This window comes from Arvicola amphibius, chromosome 11 (genome assembly GCF_903992535.2).
Source record: "Arvicola amphibius chromosome 11, mArvAmp1.2, whole genome shotgun sequence".
In the NCBI taxonomy this organism is placed as follows: Eukaryota; Metazoa; Chordata; class Mammalia; order Rodentia; family Cricetidae; genus Arvicola; species Arvicola amphibius.
The window spans coordinates 17,697,747-17,720,804 of record NC_052057.2 but is presented as its reverse complement, the minus strand read 5'-3'; the positions used below and the strand labels follow the sequence as shown (position 1 = coordinate 17,720,804).

Below are 23,058 nucleotides of genomic sequence, written 5' to 3'. Positions count from 1 at the left end.
AGCGGCAACTCTGGTGTGCCTTGTGACGTAATGTAAAAGATGTTATTAATTTAAGAAATGTGCCCATGAGTGGCAAGGTGTTGAGCGTGCTCCTTTCCTGGGGAAGTGAAGTATCTCAGTTGATTGGCAAGTGTTTTTTCTCCTTCTGCTTTTCTGCTCTGCATTCATGGCCTTTGAGGAGATGACCAGAGGAATTTCATACAAGCCTAATATCTTTACAGTATATTTTTAAAAAATCTCAACCACTTCCCGTTCTAAGGATACACACACACACACACACACACACACACACACACACACACACCGAGATACGAACACACACACTCACACATTCCTTATCTCTGCCCATTCCCAGGACACATCAAACACCTTTCTCTCTCTCTCTCTCTCTCTCTCTCTCTCTCTCTCTCTCTCTCTCTCTCTCTCTCTCTCTCTCTCCCTCTCTCATCTCTGCCTCTCTCATCTCTGCCTCTCTCATCTCTGCCTTTCTCCAGGGGGCATTCTCTGTCACATGTATCACATGACGACATTACTCACATAAAGCTATGTTTCCTGTTGGTATAAGAGATTTTACATATTTCTTAGACTGTAGTCTGGAAATAAAAATGGCAGCCTGCGAGTCATTTCCATGTATGAAGGAAATGGGATGAACTGATGGCATGTGATAGAATGGGTAGTTCAGAGAGTAAACTTTCAACAGTAGAAATAGCCTAACTATGAAAATATTCAATAAATGTCCAAATTTATCATGGGATAGTTATTCTAATACTAGTTCTGAGTTGCTGACTTTTTGTTTTGACTGATGAATCAAAACAAAACAAAATAGAGACTGAGCTTCTTATTTTATCAGACTGTGATACGAATTGTTCAGGTGTATACTGTCTTGGGAGTTCTGCTGCTGTGAAGAGACACCATGACCACAGCAACTCTTACAAAAGAAAACATGTAATTGAGTGGCAGCTTACAGTTCAGAGATGCAGTCCCTTATCATCATGGCAGGGATCGTGGTGGCATACAGGCAGACATGGTGCCAGAGAAGTAGCTGAGAATCCTACATCTTGTAGACAAGAGGAAGTAGTCTGTATCTCACTAAGTAGTATCTTGAGCATACATGACACTTCAAAGCCTGCTCCCACAGTGACACACTTCTTCCAACAAGGCCATGCCCTTTTTAACAAAACCACATTTCCTAATGGTGCTACTCCCTGTGAGCTTATGGGGGTCATTTTCATTCAAACTAGCACATATACCCAGGACAGCAGAGCAGGGACTTGGATGCTCTACCCCCAAAAGCAATTCCAGGAGGAAAGGGTTTATTTTATATTTCCACATAAATGTTCACTACAGAGAGGAGTCAGGGCAGGAACCCTGAAGCAGAAACTGATGCAGAGGCCATGGAGGAGTGCTGCTTACTGGCTAGCCCAAGGCTTACTTATAACACCCAGTACTGCCTGCCCCAGAATGACACTGCCCGCTATAGGATGTACCAACCACTATCAATCATTAAACAAGAAAATGTCCCACCAGCTTGCCTACAGGTCAGTCAGGTAAAGGCTTTTTTTTTTTTTTAGTTGAGGTTTTCTCTTCCCAAAACCCAAGCAAGCACAGCATGTTTTCTTGACTTTTATAAAGATTTTTTTTTTCTCAGAGTTGTTGGGATTTTAGGCAGTTTTTCTAGTTAGCTCAGGCTAGCCTGGAGCTCACTGTGTAACCAGGTTGGCCTCTGTCAATCATTTCTGCCTTGGCTTCTTTAATACTGGGATTACACTGTGTACCACCGAGCTTGGCTTTCAACACGTTTCAACAGTTTTAGGGGGCACAATGATGTGTGTCAGACTCTTGACTTCTAACATCTTCCAGCTGTCTCTGTGGACCCACAGTTTAATTTTCTGAGTTGAATGATAAAATAAAGGTTGACAGTACCCTGCCAGTTTTAAATATTAGAGTCGTTTTGACTGTTGACTGATAAATTGATGCGAGTTATCATCTTTAGAGGCCGTTCTAAAACCAGGATAGCGCAGCTTTTATTCTTGAACTTCCACAGAGCTAGACAGTAAATACAGCATTAGGGCAGATGTTTTCTTATTCAGCAGCTGATTTTCCTCCTCACAGGTGGCTTTGCCATTACATTTCATGTTGATACAACTACGCCAAATTCAGGGGCCCAAGAATGTTGTTGAAATCATAATCCGAATGACAGAAAGAGCAAGGCTTATTTTCCCAGCGGAAAGGGCAACCCGAGCACCTAATTAACGTTTATCAAAACTGGCATTGTCTTGCCCCGTCAATAAGTTCGTCGTATGTCTGAAGTCCTCCCGGCTGAGGAGATACCCTTGGAAACTGCTGGTTCACGATGCGAGTCTGCGGGAAAGAGGCTTGATAAGCAGGCTGGGTGTGAAATGTACAGTATGTGCTGCGTATTTACACAGTAGCGTCAAGGAGGCAACTGCAGATGCTTTGCATGCCAGAGGCAGCGGCGAAGGAGATATAGCTGCTTGGAGTCAGGCAATAATTCAGACCATCTACAAGGCAGCGAGATAAGGGCTCCTTATCTGGGCCAGCTCTCTAGGGCTGATCCAACCACCCACCAGGGACTGACTGAAACCATAAAGTTCCGGCAAGGAGCTTAGCATGGACGCCAGTAGTTTGTAGCATGGGAAGGCTTTCTTTCTACCTACTGAGACTGGCTCTATGGGAGGACCGCTATTCTTTCTCCTCCATTCCAGACTGGCACATAGGGCATACTATACACATTTCCTAGCTTGCTGAGTGTGTGGCCTTTCACCATATAGCTGGTGTTTGCAGAGCAGGACTTGGTGGTTTAGCCCCATGGAGTTGTCTTCAAAGATAGTGTTTTTTTCTTTTTCTTTCTTTTTTCACATTTTTTAGATTGAAAGAAAACATAATTTTTTTTTTATCCTATCTGGGTTGCTAGTTAGTCATTTTATTAATAGTTTGTTCTGCCAAATTTCAAAGGAACACATCTAATTTGACGACTTTTGATGAGAAAGTGAATTCTTTGGTGCTTGAAGCTGGGACTGGAAGCTACCTGGACCCCACTAGATTCTGATCTCAGCAGTGTTGATAGAGGGCCTGTGCTTCTTTGTTGGTAGGGGGATCCTGTGATGTAGTATTAAGCATTATCTCTGATCTCTATCCACTGTTTGCTAATAGCACCTTTTCCCATTGTGGTAACAAAAACGTCTCCAGCAAAGTTGCCTAATGCCTCCCCATGTGGAAGCCTCTTTGGAACAACCAGATTGGCTTTCTCAGTACCATTGGCGCATGTCAGTAATAGAAATAATGCATTATAAACATGATAGGTTGTTAGATATTAGTGGGTTGATATGTACTATCATATTATAGCTGATATATGCCAAGAGTAATACAGTAAGCTGGCTGTTGACTCTACCGACATGTTCAGCCTTATGAAGTTAAGTACGTTTGGCCCTAATCTAAGACCTTAGTTGGTTAAAACTCTCAAAGTCTGGGAGACAGTTTACCATCTTTTCATTCAGTGCCTGCTATATGCCTGGTGTTTCATCCTAATTCTCTGAAGCTGAGAGCTTCACGAGAACCATGGTCTCCTTATAGCTGCTGTATTACAGTACTAAGAAATGAGTGACTCAGGGATCCAGAAGGGCCAGCCTCACCTCTTCCAGCTCCCAGTGACTCCAGGCATTCTTTTCAGTTTGCCTGAGTTTCCATATGGCCTGCTTCTCTGCCGCCCATGGCTCTGTGTGTCTCTGAGCCCCCACCTCTCATTGCAGAGCTACTGGATGCCGAGCCTACTTCAGACCGGTATGACTGGGTTACATCTGCAAAGGCTTTATCTCTAAATAAGGGAGCTTTCAAAGTGCCAGGAGTGCCGGGTAGTGGTGGCGCATGCCTTTAATCCCAGCACTCGGGAGGCAGAGGCAAGGCTCGTCTGCAAGAGCTAGTTTCTAGGACAGGCTCCAAAGCTACAGAGATGCTCTGTCTCAAAAAACAAAACAAACAAACAAAAAAAGTGCCAGGAGTTAGGGCTCCACCCTTCTTCTTTGCAGCATACAATCCAACCCACTACATGCCTGGCCCCTTACTGTCACCTCACTTAAACACTATTAAGAAATGTGCAGTGATGGTCTAAGGTAGCTCGAGACCACATGTTTCTTCTACACCAAGTCACTCCATTTTCTAAAATAGTTTTCAGAATATTGTCATTGTCATGCGACTTGAGCGTCTCTGTTTGGTGGTTTCACAGATTGCTTATATTCAAATCCTTTCCATCACCTCTCACCTTCTCCCGGCTCCATTCCCTTCTTAGTAAATGGCCCCTCTGTCCTCTGACTGCTATGGGAAACCTAAAAGGTGACCATCCTGTCTGGGTTTGCCGGGCTCCCACAGGCAGTTGGTTTGCCACAGCCTTCAGTGTAGCTGGCCGTTCTGTGCAGCTTGTGAAATCCTTCTCTTCCACATCACCACCGCCCTTATGCCAGTGCTTTGCATTTCTTCCGACAAGACAAACCCAGCAGGCACCAGGCACTTCCTCTCCTTGCTCCTTACCCTCCACATTCAGAATATGTTTTAAAGATGAACCTACTTAGCTTCACCCTCTGCTTTCAGCACAGATGCCTCTCAAGCACATCCATCTCCATCTCCTCCTCATCGTCCTCGTCCTGCATTTGTGCCTCTTCACCCCATTTTAGACGCCAGCCCTAGCACAGGTTTCTCTCTCTACCTGGAATGCTTCCCCTCTGCTCTGCCCTCCCCTCACGTCAGACCTTCTCTAGGTAACTTTCTTATCTTTTAGGCTTACATCCCTTGGGGGTTTTATCCTACTGTCTAAGTCTATTTTCTGCCTCCCTGTGATCTGATAAAACTGGGCACTTTCCTGGCTGTAACATTTAATGTCCACTATGAGCCTGTGTCTCATATTGACCTTTATGTCCCCCGTGCTTAAGCCAGGCACTTAGCTGTAAGAATGCTCCTATGACAAGTATTTGCTCAGGACGAGCCAGTCAGACTGATGCTGTCCTATGTTCTATTGCTGTGAAGAGACACCATGACCACAGCAGCTCTTATAAAGAAAGACATTGAAATGGAGATGGTCTACAGGCCAGAGGTTCAACTCATTGTCACCGTGGCAGGGCACGGTAGCGTGCAGGCAGACATGGTGCCAGAGAAAAAACTGAAAGTTCCACATCTGGATCTACTGCAGAAGGCAAAGAGACTGGGTCTGGCTTGGCTTTCTGAAAACCCAAAGCTCATCTCCAGCTATATACTTCCTGCAATAAGGCCACACCTACTCCAACAAGGCCATACCTCCTAATCCTTTCAGACAGTGTGGTTCCTTATGAGTCTGTGGGGGCCATTGTCCCCCCAAGCCACCACAGGTGGTCAAACAGAAGCTCCATTGCATGGATGCCCTGTTCATTCTGTCTCATGTCTGAAACTTCTGGAGTCTGGCTTGGTCTGGCCTTGTCCTCCAGCGTGTGTCCAGTTGTCTTCTGTCTTCCTCATGGTGGAGTTGGTATTCCTAGGGAGTCGTTGATAGTGCAGTGATCCAGAGTATTTCTCCGGGGAGTCCTTTTGAGTCCTTTTGAGGATATTTGTTCTGACTGCCATCTATGATGTCTTGGGCAGACTAGATGTGGCTGATGTGTGGCTGTGTGTGTGTGTGTGTGTTTGTGTGTGTGTGAGCCTGTCCTTCTCTATCCTGTATTCACTTTTGCTTTGGCTCAGACTTCAGGAAGGATATTTATGTCTTCCTCTGTTTTGGGTATTTTCTTTATAAATAATAAACTTTCATGCTATTTCTTTTTCTCCTTCTTTTCCTTCCTTCCTTTCAGCACATATCTCAGGCTAGTCCCTAACTCACCCTGTAGCCAAGGACGGCACTGTGCTCCTGATCCTCCTGCCTTTACCTTCAAAGTGTTAGGATTATGGGTGTGGACCACCGCAGTTTTATATACTTCTGGGAATAGAACCCAGGACTTCGTACAGGGTAGGCAGGACTTCTATCAACTCAGCTATATCCCAGTTCCTAAATAACCAGTAATAACTTAATCTTGATAAAAAATAAAAACAAAAACAGTCTGTGACTAGTAAATGATGTGGCTTCTGACATTTTCTGGAACATCACCCATATACTTCTATAAATGCCACATAGCTTCAATTGATAAAACTACTCCACAGAGACCATTTTTACTTGCTTCTGATTTTTATTATAGTATTAATGTATGTTTTAGGCTACCAGTAAATGTGTTCTCATATTAAAGGTTTTAAGCTGTAGAAATACTGAATTATCACCCTCTCTCACTCTCAGCCCAAAAACAAAGCCAGAGAAAGGAAGCCCATTTGGGAAACCATGCACGCTCTCTTCTTCATTGGGAAACTCATTGTTGGATCATTCGCTACGCTTTCAGCAGAATTCCCAAATCACAGTAGCTCGAATAATAGCGATGGTGGGTTTTTCAAGTGATACATGAGGATTGGAAACCAGGCTCATTCATTATCCAAAGCTCAGCCTCTTCCTATCCACAGATAATGCTGGATCCAGGCTTGCTTTCTGGCTGTACGAATGGAGTATCATGCTTGCCAGTGTCTGTAACAGCAGGGTGCCATCCAATTATAGGAAACTATGTAGAAATGATTGCCCAAAGGACAGCTTTCCTTAAATGGCTTTTCCTTTTGTGTTGACTGGGGAAAGCTCCACAGACAGTATCCAGAGCAAGCTTGTCAGAAAGGACTAGAAGAGAAATGCTTCTTTCTGTTCAGTTGGGCAGTGTTCCTGAGCTGGGTCAATGAAGCCAGAGCCGATTAGTTACTAGATAGTGACAGCCACACCTCAGAACCCCCTTCCTGTAGGTCACCCTTTAACACAAGTTTCTTGGGAGAATGTGAAGAGTTCTTTGGAAGTCCCAACACCTCGCCTTTAAAATGGATGGATGATGAGGAACAGTGACAGAAGCTTTAGACTCGCACCCTCTTCCAAACATTGGCCGTTTGTCTATGGCTCACTGAGTACCTGCTTGGCAGGGGCTTCTTTGTTCCTAACAGCCCAGGTGCACTTGCCAGACACTGGGAGCTGACGTGTAGATAGGTATTGTCAGAGGGCTAGCCATAATATCAGAAGCACGCCGAAACCCACGCAGTCTTGGCTTGCTTTCCATTCAATCTCCTAATTTTCTGCCCTCACAACCATCAGCCATGTGACTCCTTCTAGTTAGATCAGTGGTCACAGAGAAGTGCATGGATGGTGAACATGTGTTGCTTGCAGTCCACGCTACTCTGAATGTGTATGCAACACAGCACCATTGCTGCGGTCCCCTAACGTCCTCGCCAGCCGTGTTACAGAGAACGACACTGATGAAAACACCTAAGGTTGAGTGTCTCATTCAGAAATCTGAAGCGCTCCAGAAAATCCAAAATCGTACGAGAGCGGGAGAGCAGAAAGCCCCATGCTGTGCAGCTTCCCTTCACACATTGTTTTGTTCTGACGACAACTTGCAGGAGTCAGTGCTCGACTCTGTCACCATTTGGGCCCCAGGACTGAAATCAGTTTGCTAGGCTTGGCAGCAAGCCCCTTTACACACTGATCCCTACCACCAGCCCAGCAGAAAAGTGTGTAGCTATGGGTACTTGCATCCTGTAAGAGACGAAACAAGGAACTGGGGGGTGAGGGTGGAAATGATCAAAGTACATTATGCATACTGATGAAATTCTTGAAGAATAAATTAAAAATATAAAAACTAAGGGACAGGATATATGTATTTTGACCCTTCAGCTGTGTATGAAGGTATATGTGAGATATTAGTAATTTTGGATCATACTTTAGTACTGTCCCCCCATAGCTCATTCAGTGTATGCGAATACTCTCAATCTGAAAAATTCTAAATTCTAAAACCTGACCATGCTGTTTGGACCCAGGGTGCTCAAACTATGCATTTTGAAAGCTTTGCATCAGAGCCCTGGTGGCATGAGTCTCTATAATTTCATCATTTCATGATTTCATTTTCCTAATATATTTTCCCACATTCTTTTTTGTCATTAGAAAAAATAGTATAGAAACTTTTTAAATTTTTCAAATATTTTTGAGAATTTCATATCCGAGTACTGTATTTATATAACGTCTATCCTTCCCTGTCCAGCTCCTTCCATGTCTCTATCCCATATTCTTGCAAATTTATGACCTTCTTCTTTTTATTATTGCTATACCTACAAGTGATGTATAATATTTCAAACTGCTGCATCCGTTTTGCGTTGTTTGAATGTACTCGTGTTTGGGGCTGACTACTTGGAATTACTATCAGGAGGCTCCTCACTGGAGAAAACTGATTCCCCCTCCCTTTGCCTATAGTTTGCTTATAGTGCTTCATCTAGGAGAACTAGATGCCTTGTGACATTTTTCTTATCTACACAGGTATGTTGACTGATGTCATTGTGAAGGTCTTATTTAGGCAACCTTGTTGTTGAGCTTTCATGGGTGCAGCTTTCTTGGTCGTGTCTAGAAGGTACTATCTCTCAGTGGGCATTCTCATCCTCCGCCTCTAGCAGTCTCTTTGCCCCTCTTTTGTAATGTGTCCTTCAATTTGGGGGTCGCCTTGTGCATATATCACTTGGGGCCAGTTGTCCCTCTATGCCTTCAAGTCCTGTGTGCAAAGTGTGTGGTGTCTTCAACAAGAGGGTTTTACCTTCAAGTTCTGGGAGACAAAGGCAACACCAAGAACCCTTCCCATTTTCCCCTTGTCCCCTTCTGAGCATCCCAATACCCCTTCTCTAAAGCCCCTTCTCCCCCCTCATGATCTCTTTCTACCTTCCTGGTTTCTATGGTTACTCAGGGTTATACATATCTAGATAATATTCAGAGCTGGCATCCACAAGAAAGAGAGAACATTCAACATCCATCTTTCCGGGTCTGGGTTACCGCACTCAATATAATATTTTCTAGTTCCTGCATTTGCATTTTATGTAAAATTGCATCATAAATTTGCATTTCAAGTTTCATTTTTCTTGATAACCAAATAGTATTTCATAGTGTGTGTGCACCACATTTTCCCTGTCAGTTTATTAGTCAAGGGACATGCAAGTTGTTCCCATTTCCTAGCTACTGTGCATAAACACAGTAACATACATAACACTGAGACTGTCTGAGCAAGTATTTCTCTAGCAGAATATCAAGTCCCTTTTGTGTGTACCAAGGAGTGGTATAGCGGGGCTGTGTAGTGAAGCTACTTGGAGCTTTTGGAGAGTTTTCTACACAGGATTCAGAGTGTCTGCACCAGTTTGTAGTCCTTCCAACAGTCAACGGGGGTTCTCTTTCCTCACACCCTTACTGCGCTCGTTATCAATTTCATGTCCTCTCAACCATTATGACCAGGATTAGATAAAATTTCAAAGTAGCTTTACTTCTCATTTCCCTAGTCACTAAAGACGCTGAACACAACACATTTCTTAGCTATTTTTGTTTCTTTATTTGTGAGCTACCTTTTTGGAACCAAAGCCTGCTTTTTAAATTAGGTCATTTGCTCTCTTGAGTCTTTTTGTTTGTTTATTTTGTTTTGTTGAGATCTTTGTATTTTGTATTTTGAATATTAATCTTTTGTCTGATGTATAGCTGAAAAAGGTTCTGTCCCCTCTGTGGGCTTTCTTTTCCTGATGGAATATGTTTTGTTTCACCATTTTAAAAGTGATCTTCCGGGGCTGGAGAGATGGCTCAGTGGTTAAGAGCATTGCCTGTTCTTCCAAAGGTCCTGAGTTCAATTCCTGGCAACCATATGGTGGCTCACAACCATCTATAAAGAGTTCTGGTGTCATCTTCCGGCCTTCAGACATGCACACAGACAGAATATTGTATACATAATTAATAAATAAACATTTAAAAAAAATAAAAGTGATCTTCCAGTGCGGGGCTGAATCATGTCTACAGGTTTCCCACTGCACTGCCGTTCCCGAGCCGCAGGTGTGAAGGGTTTCTCCTTCACAGCACTCCCTTTAAAGCTATAGATCCGTCCCCCTGATAGTTCAGCTGTGTAACAAATCCTGAGGCTCAGAAGATGAGTTCTCTGTAGTGGGACCACCAGGTCACCATCGTGAGGTCAGGGTCTTACTCTAGAACTCGGTTCTTTTCAGCGTTGAATGCCCAGTGGCTTCAGGGAGTGTGCAGGCTCCCAGGAACTGTCCTGGCCTAGTTCCATCCTGTCATAAGTTTTTCCATGGTAGTGTTCTTTCCTCTTATAGAAAACTGAAGCCACCTGATATAAGTTGTTTTTCTCTGCAGGAAAAAAAAAAAAAAAAAACCTCTTGGGAAATCACACTTGAATTTGGATGCAGACCAATTTTGCTCCCGGTACACCAAGTGTTTGTGCTGCCCATCACTGTGCATTTGCTTCCAAATTAAGACAGTGAGATGGGCGAGAAATGAAAGACTGCTTTTCCTCTTTGTTTTATTTTTCCTCGCTGCCCCACACTACGGCACTAGCATCCCAAAGCATTTAGTTCTGTGTCTCTAAGGAGAATCGACATCGCTACTCCCTGGTGGAGGCACCTAAGCAGCACACTGTCGCTGTGTAGGGTCGGGAAGAGTAAGGTTCAGTTCCTGGCCATGTGACCTTGCACGAAGCATTTTCAGCCTTTCAGCATCTCAGTGTCCCTATCTGTAAAATGGGAGTAATAATGTCATCTTTATTGTGGAATGTGTTCAAATTCTGTAAGACAGTGCACACACAGTCTTGGCTATTTCAGTAAGTCCTACGAAGTAACTGATGCGCTCGGTATTAATTTCAGCGGTGTGTTTGTCTCTCTAAAAAGTCTTGCCACAAATCAAATTACTACCCTTGTACTCTATTTTACTGTTTAAAAACTAGTCTGAAATCTTCAGGCCATGTTTCACTTCAGAAAACTACAGCATACTGCAGGACTAGACCTGAAGTTTTGGCCTTTGAAATTAGAGAGATTTAGGAATAAGTGCCTGTCTCTCCCCATCACCCATCTTCGCCATCAGGGGAGGGATAACTAGTGACATACCCTCATTCTTCCCAAAGAGCTGTGACTCATGAGTGCTTTCGTGGGGATATTTTTCTCTAGCATCCTCCCTTCCAGCGTACTTGGGAACACTCCTATTGTAGCCAGCCTCCATGGGCATGAATTCAGCCCATGGTAGATTGCAAATAAAGACTGGGAATTGCTATATTGCACTTGTACAGATGATGTTTTCATACTGTTATTCTTTAGATGGTATGGCATAACAATTATTTCCATAGTGTGCTAGTCATTATAGGGTATGCAGAGCATATTTGAAAATATATGTCAATATGCAGCTCTGAATGATGGACATATTTATTCACGGGTTTAACATCTTTGAGCATTCCCTCAGGACAATAAAGGACAACCCAACTGCATTTTTCATTTTTGTGGTATAAATCACTGACAATACACCTAAACCAGAGTGGGGTGATTTTTATAATCTGGGGTCACCTTGTTACCCATGTGAGAGGCTGTCTGCTTGTTCTCTGATCATACTGCTTCCTGATCACTGCAGGGGCTCTAGCAAGGGGCTCGCAGCTCTCAGAACTGCTGACAAGAGGAGACACCTCTTGGTTAAGGATGATGGGTGTTGCAATTGCTGAGCTGTGGAATCTGGCCCTCCTGCGGTCTCTGGCCATCTTTTCTGGTGGTGGTTAATTACAACAGATGCTTCTCATCCCAGCGACTGAGGGCCTCACTACTTCTCCCCTTTGTTAGTCTCTGGACAATGGGTAGGAAGTGTGTGGCATGTTTGTTAGTCTTGAGAACTATTTTGAGGAACTGAATAAGAAAGGCTATTTGAAATCAGTGTCAATGTAAATATCGCATCTTGGCTAGTCAGAGCTCTTGGCAGATCATGAATCTCCTGATATGAGTATTTAATTTGAATCCTGCTTAGTCTGCTTATCCATTTGCAGGGCATACATAATTATCAGGCCTCAGAGACATTCTCAGGCAGTTGAAATGGATGGTATTCTGCTAGAAAAACAAAAACTAATAGCTAACATTTGGTGTGATCCAGGAGTGATTAGAAGCGCTATGCAGACAAGGAGGTAATTACACACCTATTATCTCACTTAATCCCCACAACAACCTGGTGCCTTGGTGCTGTTACCACCATTGTACAGATGAGAGCCGTGACGCAAGGAGAGGGTTGGAACCCTGATCAAGCTCACAAAGCAGGTGTGTGATGAGCTCGCTCTAAGCAGGCCGGCTGAGTCAGTTCTGTAAGCCTACCTGCCATGCTGAAATCCATTACTCCTGAAAATTCCATAAAATTACTTGTTAGCTGTGTCCTAAGCCACACTTTGCATGAAATCAGTCTCAACCAGGTAGATCACTTTTGTTTTGTTTTGTTTTGTTTAATCCCTTAGCTTGAAGTAAATTCCAGCATTGTTCAAGGGCCTCCGTCTCAGCAATGTTTGACTGGAGTATTTTAATGCCAGTTAAGCATAGAGCAAGTATAGGGATTTTGAAGTCATGCTACTGAATGAGCAAGGAAACAAGTTGGAATCTGCAGAGAGAGAGCTCAGGAAAACAGAAAGGAATTCTTGTCATTCATTGCAGTCTTGTATGCTCCTGGCCTGAGCACTCCTGGGAGACTGGCAGAACCACAGCAAGTGACTGTAGAAGGATGGCTCCGAAGAAGGATGCTGGGACATGCCATGGAAGGCACTGGGGAGGATAGCGTTTCAGAATGCCACAGATGCATGCCCCCAGCGACTTCTCTGCTGGCATCCAGAAGAATGATGCCAATGCCCCGGGCACTGTATTTCATGTTACCCGGGCCCTGGTAACTTTGGGGAATTGTTTCCCTAGTCTGTGAGTGCTGGCCTGAGGAAACACAAGCAACTACTAGCTCAGGAGACTTAGTCTTTGTGCTGGAGTGTTTTGTATTTGTTTGATTTTAGGACAGAGGCTATATGAATGTTTTAGATAAAACCTATGGAAAATGCATACTGAATAGTCAGAGAAAGAAAGAAAGAAAGAAAGAAAAAAAGAAAGAAAGAAAGAAAGAAAGAAAGAAAGAAAGAAAGAAAGAAGAAAACAAAAGACAAAAAAACCTTGCCACTGCCTTGAAGATATATGCTAAGAATCGGTGTGCTGTTTGGATATTTGATAAATCTCTATGACACCACTTTCTCTTAATTTAACTTTGTTTATGAAAGGAACAGTTGAAAGTGTTGCTTAGGCTTCTGCCAGTCATTCCTGGTCCATGGAATAGGTTCTTAGAACAGTATGTTAAGCATGCAAGCATCCTGGTGCCTTAAACAGTAGGGAAGCTGCTCTTTATAGTACAGCCCTTGGCCTTCCCTGGCAATACTTCTTTCCTTCACTGCCTAGATCCATTTTGCTCAAGCATCCCTTCTCCTTTTCTGGCCAACAAAAGTCACTCTCTAGGATGATAGCTAGTAAGGGTCAGGGTGAAAGTCCTCCAGAAGGTCAACACCTATTTAAAAGCTTCTGTCTTACCACAAGGTAGGCCTGACTTGTCTTGTTCACCGTGTTAGGACTCTTACAGACCTGGACAGAAACAATCTAAGGATTTGAATGGAAATGTTTAAGTAATGTCAGATATTTCTCCATATCTCCCAAAATTATTTAATGGTTATTAACTCCTCACATGTTTGAGAAACCATTTGTATCTTATATTAAGTCCCTAAATATGTTTTAATCAGTGTATGAACTCATCAGTCTATTTCACTAGTCCGTCTGTCAACTCATGGCCTGTCCGGATCCTTGAACTGCTATAGATTTCTAAATGTCTTCTTAGGATGTCCAAGGGCCAATTCATTCTCATCTAGTTCTGTAGATTCTTTTTCACTATTTCTGCAGGTTTATTTTTCCACATGATTTGAATAAAACCCCTCCATTCAGCTCTCCTTACAAAACCATGTTTGGATTTGCATTTGGATTGACTGGAGCAGATACCTTTATTATATCAAGGTTGTCTTCTTGTAGAAAATTCTGATAAGCGTCATCGTAAATATTTGAAGAGATTTTTCTGATGTTATAAATGAGGTGGGTTCATCAATTATATTTCATCTTCAACTTTATTACAAATATTAAATGATTTAGTGCGTGTGTCTGTGTGCTTGTGTGTGTCTCTCTCTCTCTCTGTGTGTGTGTGTGTGTGTGTGTGTGTTACCATAGCATGTGTGTAGAGGCCAAAAGAAAGCTTATAGTATTCAGTTCTCCCATTTGGACTTGGGTACCAAACTCAGCTCCTCAGAGAAACCCTTATCCCTAAGTTCATCTCAATGACCCTCATGGATCATATTCAACTGGATCATTGATGTTTAGGAGAGCTCTTATTTGCAGTTCTTTTTCTCAGTCGTAATATTCATGGTCACTTTGTGGTTATACTTCAACTGGTGATGAATTCTACGGACACTCAGCAGTTAGTGGGATAAAGAAGACATCCCATTACCTCGTGGTTCACTGAACCACAGACATCCACAGACACCTGAAGTGACAGTGCTGATAATCTTTACGCCTGTGCACTTTTAATGTGAAACATATTCTCTTTCTACTTTTACTTTGAAATAAACCAAATGTGCAGAAAATCATTACGCGCTCACACACTCATTGGCCCAGCTTGTCACAGCTCTTAATGTTATACACCTTCTTAAACCAATAAGAAAACCCAAGTTGAACAAAATCGTAGATCAAGGTCCCTTTGTCCTCATCTGGGCTGAAATGAGTATTTATTTCTGTGCTCAGTGCTGCAGATGTCCATGTACTGTGTCATTTGGGTATTTTAAACACAAACTTGTTATATGTGGTGTTTAAATGTCCTCCTGGTCTAAAAGAAATGATATCCAAATAAATAAATAATAAATAATTTTCCACTATGAGAGGTGTTCCAACCTTTGCAGCAACTATGAAACAGGAAGTAAAAGTGCTCTATAATTATTCAACTAATAAAGGGAGGGCCAACGATGGAGCTCATTGGTTCAGTGCTGATTCAGCCTGTGCGGGGTCTGGGGATCCATTCCCAGCACCACAGGAAAGCTAAGAGGACCTCTTTACAGCCAGGCTCCTGTCACAACACCACAGCGATGTGTGGCATGCATTCAAATGTTGTCTGAACGTCTTAACACAGAATTCCTTCCAGAAGGGAAAATAACCGGGGTGTGTGATTAGCATCATATCCTGCTCTCTGCAGATATTTATTTCTTTTATTTAAGATGATAATTTAAAGAAGAAGAGTGTGGGTAGGATTTACTGGGCCTTCAAGCGGGTTTCAACAGGGAGGCACATCATCACTGAAGACGCAGAGCAGCGGCCTCTGTGGACTTGATTGGGTCGCTGCCCCTGAGCTGAGACGGCTTCCACAGAGCCAGGAGCCTGAGCAAGTGCCGAGTGTCTGTGGCACAATGGAAGGAAGTCTTTGTGTAAACTCGTTCAGGCAAGGAAAGGTGGATTTTCCATTTGCCTTTTTCTGTGAGCAATTCAACTTCCTAATTACACGATCCAAGTTGTTTCAGAAACTATGTCAACCATGTGCTTGCTAAATGACGGAGACAAACATGAGGAAGTCGGATTAGAGTCAACCTCCCTGGGGAGAGGCAATGTTTCTATCCCATTTCATTCAGCCTTCGGGGACCTGAGCGATCAGAAGGGGAAGCAAAGACTAAACATTATAGCTTACTTTTGTCCCCTGGGAACTCAGTCCTGTTCTACCAGGGACAACCTAGTGAGCCAAAGTGGCTGAAGCTGGAGGTGAAGGGACTGAGTTGGTCTTAAATGAGGACACTGTCATGTGCATATTCTCCTGACTTCTTTGGATGTAACCTCAGTAGCAATGCAACTCTCATTATCCGGGGCCTACCTGGCCATCCCACTTCTACAATATCAGTTTCTTCAATCTCTCTGTCCAGAGAATGACTGTTCACTGGGAACAAGTGGCCTGCTATTGAGTGATAAGCTTTTGTAGCTTTTGATTTGGATCAAAGAGAAGGTAGTATATAGGAAAAAGAGAATAGCAAGGAATATGAATTCTGAAAAGGAAGAAGAGTAAAAACTAAGCATTATAGCTTTCATTTGTCTCCTGGGAACTCCGTCCTTGAGTTCTGTCAGGGCCAACCTAACAAACAAAACTGTCCGATGGTTTTCGTTACTGTTGTTGAGATGTTGGTTTTGTTTTAACTTTTTTTTGTCCCTCTCTATCCCTCTGCCACCTTTCTCTCTCTTTGTGCACGCGTACATGCGTGCGTGTGTGTGTGTGTGTGTGTGTGTGTGTGTGTGTGTGTGTGTATGTGTGTGTATGTGTGTACACATCCTGACTCCTGGGCTGTTAGATTTATGTCTGAGATGTCCTGACACTGTAAACATTTTCTGCGCTGCAAACAATTGACTCCTTTGTTTCTAATAAGCAAGATCTTTTAAAGATACAGCCATGTTTGATTGTAAGGTGTTCTGTCCTGCCTTCTTCCTTTGGGCATACTGTGCACTTTTATAGGTCTCATTGTAGATGTGAGAACTTCTTTATATCCTGGGCGTGGCAGCCCCAGGACAGCTTTGGGAACTTCCAGTAAATACAGACATGACCCTAACAACAGATCTGGTCAGGGGTGTGTTCTGTTTTTAGAGGTGGAACCTGTATGCGCTGTCTTCTAAGTGGAGAATCCATCAAACTAAATTTTAAAAAAAAAGACTATGAAATTTTCGAAAGATGTTTACAAGGTAGAATGTTTACTACTGAATAAAGTAGGCCTCAAAACTTTGGACAAATGTTTTGTTCTAAAAGCCCAAGTATATTTAGACACAGGGGGTTTTCTTTCGGCTCTTCTCAGTTCATATACTTATATTTGCTATTACATGAGATAATCATTGTTTCTAGAGTATGTTAGAATTTTTTGTAGGGTCATTTGTAGCAGTTCAGTTGAGGTTTATCTGCAAAGATGGAAAAGAGCAGAGGGCTATATTTGGAATTTCCTAGGCAATTTCAGCCAAGGAAGATGAGCTTGTGTACAAGAAATGATTTGAGCTGGGTACAAGGACTCCAGGGCTAGGTAATTTGATATGCATGACTGAGGGGACATGAGGAATTTATCAACCAACAGAGGGAAAGGTCATAGAGTTAATGAGCAGGAACTGGTAGGTGAAAATAAGTTTGGGGCATGAGGATTTGGTGAGCCAGTAAGATTTGGTGTGCCAGGTAGAGCATGATATGTCTTGGCTGATACAGAAATGGATGAGAGGCTGTGTTTAATGCAAGGATAAAGATGGCTGAGGTGGCTGAGGTAAGCAGGCCCAAAGCCACTGAGGAAGTCAAAGAACTGAGAGACCACAAGGAGCTGATCATGGATTGCAAAGACGGAAGTAAGGCTGGAGACAATAAGTTTGGGAGTCATAAAGGAGGACTGGGAGACCCTGAAGTATGTAGAAGTTTGTGATTAGGACAGAGACTAATAGTGTGAACTCCAAAGTCTAGTTCTTCTTGGGAGCCAGAAGTGATCATTTTCTAGAAGTGAGCAGAGACAGCGGGGGATATGGCATCCCCTAGAGTGACCAAGATTCTGTTAGAAGAAGTGTAATTGATTAGAAGGTAGAGGAAAGCTTCAGAAGCTGAGGCCTCAGACTTTCCTGAACTCCCTAAGGAAGGGCACTCCAGGAGGGCACAGTGGGAAGCATTCAGGAACAAGCTGTCCTGAGAGGGAATTAGCCTTGCTCACAGTCTGAGGGTGGATTCAGGAACAAGCTGTCCTGAGAGGGAATTAGCCTTGCTCACAGTGTGAGGGTGGATAAGCAAGGATGGGCACACAACATGATTGAGCCTGGTGGCTTCTGAATCGGGAGTCTGTAAAGTGACGGAAGATGGCCTGGGCCTTTGCCAGAGCAAGCAGACCTCTGGGATTCTACTTCCATCCTCTGCTCTGGGCATTTGGGGGTAAGGGGTGAAAGCTGGGCTGCCTGCGCATGGGCAGGGTTTTACAGCCCCCTCTTCGTTCTGTGGTGAAGGTGGGTATAAAAGCTGGGGAGAGGCCCATTCATGAACTATAATGCATGCAAGTCTCACTGATTATAACATTTAGAGAACTGTGGCGAATGAAGCCTAGGAGGCTCTGTATTGGGTTAATTATTCAATGCTTCACCTTTTCAGAGATCTAACCTTTGTTTATTCTTCCTAAAGTGGGAACACAAGTCTCATGGTGTTGCCTTCTAGATGCTTGGATCTTCGGTAGAAATTTCTCAGAGTTTGTACTCAAGAAGCACCCAACTTGGATTTAGGTTGATTTTTAAGCCCATGTAAGAAATGATCTCTTTTTTCAAAAATATATTGCTCTTTTATCTGAGATGTACTTTATATGTGCTACATATATATAGCATTGGTGCTTCTCATGATTGGTAATCAACAGATAAAATTCAGATCCCAGTTCATGTTATGAGACAGGTCATTCTCTCCTTCCTCTGGATGTCCAATTCTCCACCGCCCCCCCCCCAAAAAAAAAGAAAAGAAAAAATGTGACTTACATGAAATGTGACAGTGTCACAGTCGTTGCTGCTAATTGACATGTTCTCTCCCCCTGTCTTTTAGTGAAGAGAGTTACAACGTCACGGATTATTCCTTAAGGGATCAGCTGTTGGTGGAATCTTGTGACAGCGAGGAGCTGAACTCTTCCCCAGGGAAGACCACCTCCACAATACTTTATTCAAGACAGAGCTCGGCCACGCACCTCTTCACTCTGACGGTCCTCAGCAACCACGCCAATGAGAAGGTGGACATGCTGCTCGGGGCTGAGACCCAGTAAGTGCAGACAGGGCGAAGGCTCAGAGTTCCCTGACCTCCCTCTGCTTCACCTACCTGCTGCTCCTCTACACAGACAGTGGCTGGTATTTATTTTTGTTGTTGTATACCTCCTGTGTGCTGAGCACAACATCCAGGTGCTTTTAGCAGATATCATCTCCTGAGGATCTCTAGGGTGGGATGTTGCATTTGGGACCCTGTGCGTCCTGATGGATGTGTTTCGTTGAATCTTTTTTTTTTTTTTATTAAAAATGCATTTTATTTAAATACTGACATTTGGATAAACAAAAACATTAGGATAAAGTTCTTTTTATTATTCATTCCGGCAAGTTCATTTAGAATATTCTGGAACCTAATGTCAACCTCCGTTTGTCTTTCTGCAGGCCTAGAGAAGCTGCTTCTAGTACCAAAAGCTAAGACATGGCCGCTTAACATTTCACACAAATGCCTGTAGCTGCTGCACTTTGGAGCCTTGAAAAATGGCTCACCCCTTTTGGGCAGAATAATTAAGTGGTAGAGACTCCAAGCACATGCTGCTTTCTTTGGGACTGAATTTGAAGTGAATTGAATCACCTGTCTCCAGTCAGACAGAGCACAAGGGCTCTCAGAGTTATACCTGGCCTAGGAAAACATTTCCTGATTCTGCTTTCTAGCCAGTCTCTGAAAGCAGCTCAGGCATTCTGTGTGCACCCGTAGATTCACCCACACTTAGTGTGCGGTCCACTCCCACATGAACAGTCATAGACCAAGTACTATGTTGGATCAGGGAACAGAGCAAGGGAGGAAAAGGGATTCCTTAAGTCTGCATCCTCTCTGGTCCTTGCTTGTTTCCTTCCATCACCTGATCATCTGTCAGCATCCCCATGTAGAGAGGTTAAAATGAATCAACCGGTAATAGTGAATAACAGCCCCAACTCTGGTTAAGTCTTTATGTTAAAGTATTTTCTTGCTGGAGAAGTCCTGCTCTATGGGCTCGCAATTCTTCCCTGGGGGCTGTAGAAAAACCTACAAGAGTTCCCAGCATTGCCTTCCATGTCTGCTGCTTTCGAAAGGAGGGCATCCTTGGGGCTGTGCTTCTGGAATCTAACATGAGACATACCCAGGGCTAGGAGTAAGGAAAGGCATCGTTCAACCCTAGAAGGCCTTGGGTAGCAGAGGCAGAACTCGGTTTCCTTTGTGTGAGGGAACCTCTTTAAAAAATGGAATTAATAGGCTAGATTTTGTGTAACTTTAAGAAAAGCTTAAGCTCTTTGGGGATTAATACTTGCCCAGATATCCCAGAAAATTCATGGAAGTGCCCCCTCTGTACTTAGAGATGCAGAAAGTGCTGCTCTTGCCTGTGTCCTCTTCTATTCAGCTTGCTCTTCATTCAGGCTTCGCCAGTGCACTGCAGAGCTCTTTCCTGACTGGCTCATCCATAATTTATGAAATCCCTGTCACTTGTTTCTTAAATATTCCAAGGCAACATCCTGCTCTTTTCATACCGAGACCGTAGGATCTGTTCTGCTCTCGTGCCTTTGATTTGCCTTGGATTGAACAGTTACCCATTTTCTGCATCAGACATGTTCTCAGAATGTTTAGTTATGTCCACCCACAAACTCATGAGTATGACTCATATTGGTCATTCTCTCTTTTCTAGCAAGAGAACATTCCAGAAGGGACGGGGAGGGGGCAGAAGTCTCTCTTCGGGAACAGAAGGAGTGACTGTCATTCTTCTCTTCCCTTCTCTGCCCTCAAATACAGCTGAGAAATAAATGAATAGACCGGGTTGGAGAGATTGTTCAGTGGTTAGAGCACTTGCTGTTCTTACAGAGGTCCTGGGTTCACTTTCCAGCACCCCCACGGTGACTTACAACTATCTGTGAGCCCAGTTCCAAGGGCTTTAGAGTCTCTTTGGGTCTCTGTGAGTACTAGTCTTGTTTGCAGTATGCATACATATGTACAGGCAAAACATTTAAAGGCATAATGTAAACAAGTAATTCTGAAGATAAATAGACAGATGCTGGCAAGATACAAAATAGTACTGGTAGAGGTAAAAAGTAAATGAGTCCCAAGTGTGCTTTCCTTAAAACACATACACTCTCATGCACAATTAGTTGTTTAAATGTCTAGCAAATTGCTGTACGCTGGGAGTGGATATCTGCAGACTGGTCCTGAGTTACTGGCTTTTCTGTTTTATTTCTTTGTTTATTTGTTTTAAGCTTACACCTGGAAATGCAAAAGCCAAGCAAACTGATTGAGCACTATAAAATGTGCACATTATGGTCTGTGTAAATCAACTTAGATATCTCTATCTCACACACACTGACCAGGTCTTTATGACGTCGTGGTCTATCTGGTTTTGAACACTCAGTTTTGATCAGTGTAAGGAGTGTTCTTTGCATCTGAGATTTGTGAAATATTGGTTAGATCTGTGTGCTGACAGATGGTTCTCACCCAGAACCAGTCAGTGACCAGGAAGTAGTTCAGCAGGGCTGGGCTGTGCCCCATTAGCCCCCTTTCCATGCATGGCTGTTGACAGGTTGAGCCTTGTGCAAGCCCAGTGAGAGCAACCACAGCTGCCGTGAGTACACGGTTACAATGGCTGTGTCGTGCCTAGGAGACAGCCATTTTGTCTTTCTTCTCCATCCCTACCAACTGGCTCTTACATTCTTACCATTGCTTCTACCTCGGTATTTTCTGAACTTTATAAATGTCCCATTTCGGGCTGTGCACTCAACTGTCCCTTACCCACGCAACAAAACATGTCTGTATCCATGAATGTTTACTTGTAAAGAGAAGCTTCCCTGATCTGATTAAGGCTGAGCGTAGCATTTGTCTATGAGAATAAACATGTGTGTTTAGAAAACAGTTCGGCTCACGTCAGTTTAGTTAAACAACAGTAGTATGTTGCCTCTTATGGCCTATGTTTTCCCCAGTAACAGGTTTTTGATTGGACTCATAGTATGAACCTTGATTTTCCTCTCGTGGAACAGGCCCGCATCCAACCATAGAGCATTGGTTGCCCCTATGATGGTTGTGCCATTACAGTAGCAGTGGGCACGTATTCCCGAGTGGTTGCTGTTATAGTTCATAGGGTTTAAGGTTGATGCCCTTTCTCTCCCAGCAGCCTATAGAGCACTCTCTGGCATCCTGAAAGCTAGCCATTGGGGATGCAGCTTTCTGCTCAGTTCTGCCATTAATTCTCTATATTTTGCAATCAAGATACATGGTATCTTCAGCAATAGCGTCTTGTCATCTAGTTCCGGTGGGTAACCAGGAAGGATGGCAAGAACCTGCATTATGTGGGGGACCCTTGGGACAACTCACAGGAGGATTCTCCATGTGATACTGTGATACCTATTTCCTAACCATGACTGCTAGGAGCAGAATTCTCTAGCTAGGAAGGGTATCTCCTTTCCAACTCTTACTTATTTTAACTTACACTTTTAATGGGCTTATAAAAATGTTAGTTTCTGTATTACCGTTTCACACACTCTTCATTTCGGCTGCCCCCCCTGGTGCTCTCAACTTCCCAATCGCCCACCCCTCCAGTGCTTCAGCCTGTTCTCCCACCCCTTAAGATGTACTACTCCCCCCCCCCCCCCCGCCCCTTCCTAGATTCCTGGCATCTATAAGCATTGCTGCTGGAGCAACTCCTTCCCCACAACACTGCTGACATTTCGTAGAATGTGCGCCTAGTGGTGTCCACAGTGTTGGTTAAACCTTAAGTTCGTATCGCTAATCAGACAAGAGTTTGAAAAATATAAAGACCTACTCTTCAAGAAAAGACAAGGGAAGAATCTTTCTGTCAGATCTTTTCCCTCTAGACCTTTCAAGACCGTGGGAGATGGAGAGTCCCCTCTGTCTGCCTTCATTACAATGAAGCCCAGGCAGCTGCAGCTCCCAAAGGCAGCCGACTGGAGGTAGCGAGTGGTGACCTTGGCTTCCTGCGTTTGCGGTAGTGATGTCCTTCACGTCCGGTGTATGGAGGACTGAGACGGCCAGCGTGTGTTCAGTGAGGGGTACACGCTCTCTTCACCTCGTGCCTGTAACTGTAGAACAGAATCATCATAAACCACAATCGGAGATCCTCCTTTGCATGTCTCTCACAGAGAAAGTCTTAACTAGTGTGGCCGGCGCTGTCAGCCATCCAGACCACCCGGTGCTGGGCCACGCACAAAGAGGCATTGTTTGCAGCGAGCCTTGCGCTCTTCCGGCTTCACTTAATGATTTAATTACAACAGGAAGTAAAAGGACGGAATGAGACTGTAAATGGTATCTCGGAGCCAGTCTTCCTTCCTTTAGGAAAATCACAA

General features: G+C 43.6%; 1 protein-coding gene across 1 annotated transcript in view; it reads left to right on the top strand.

Annotated features, from left to right (window-relative positions):
- Window positions 1–23,058, top strand: part of Arhgef26 (Rho guanine nucleotide exchange factor 26) — a 105,883-nt gene that overhangs the window by 74,385 nt on the left and 8,440 nt on the right. Inside the window, exon 11 of the mRNA XM_038346984.2 lies at window positions 18,551–18,760. Coding sequence (XP_038202912.1) covers window positions 18,551–18,760 — 210 coding nt within the window. The remainder of the gene's footprint in view (window positions 1–18,550; window positions 18,761–23,058) is intronic.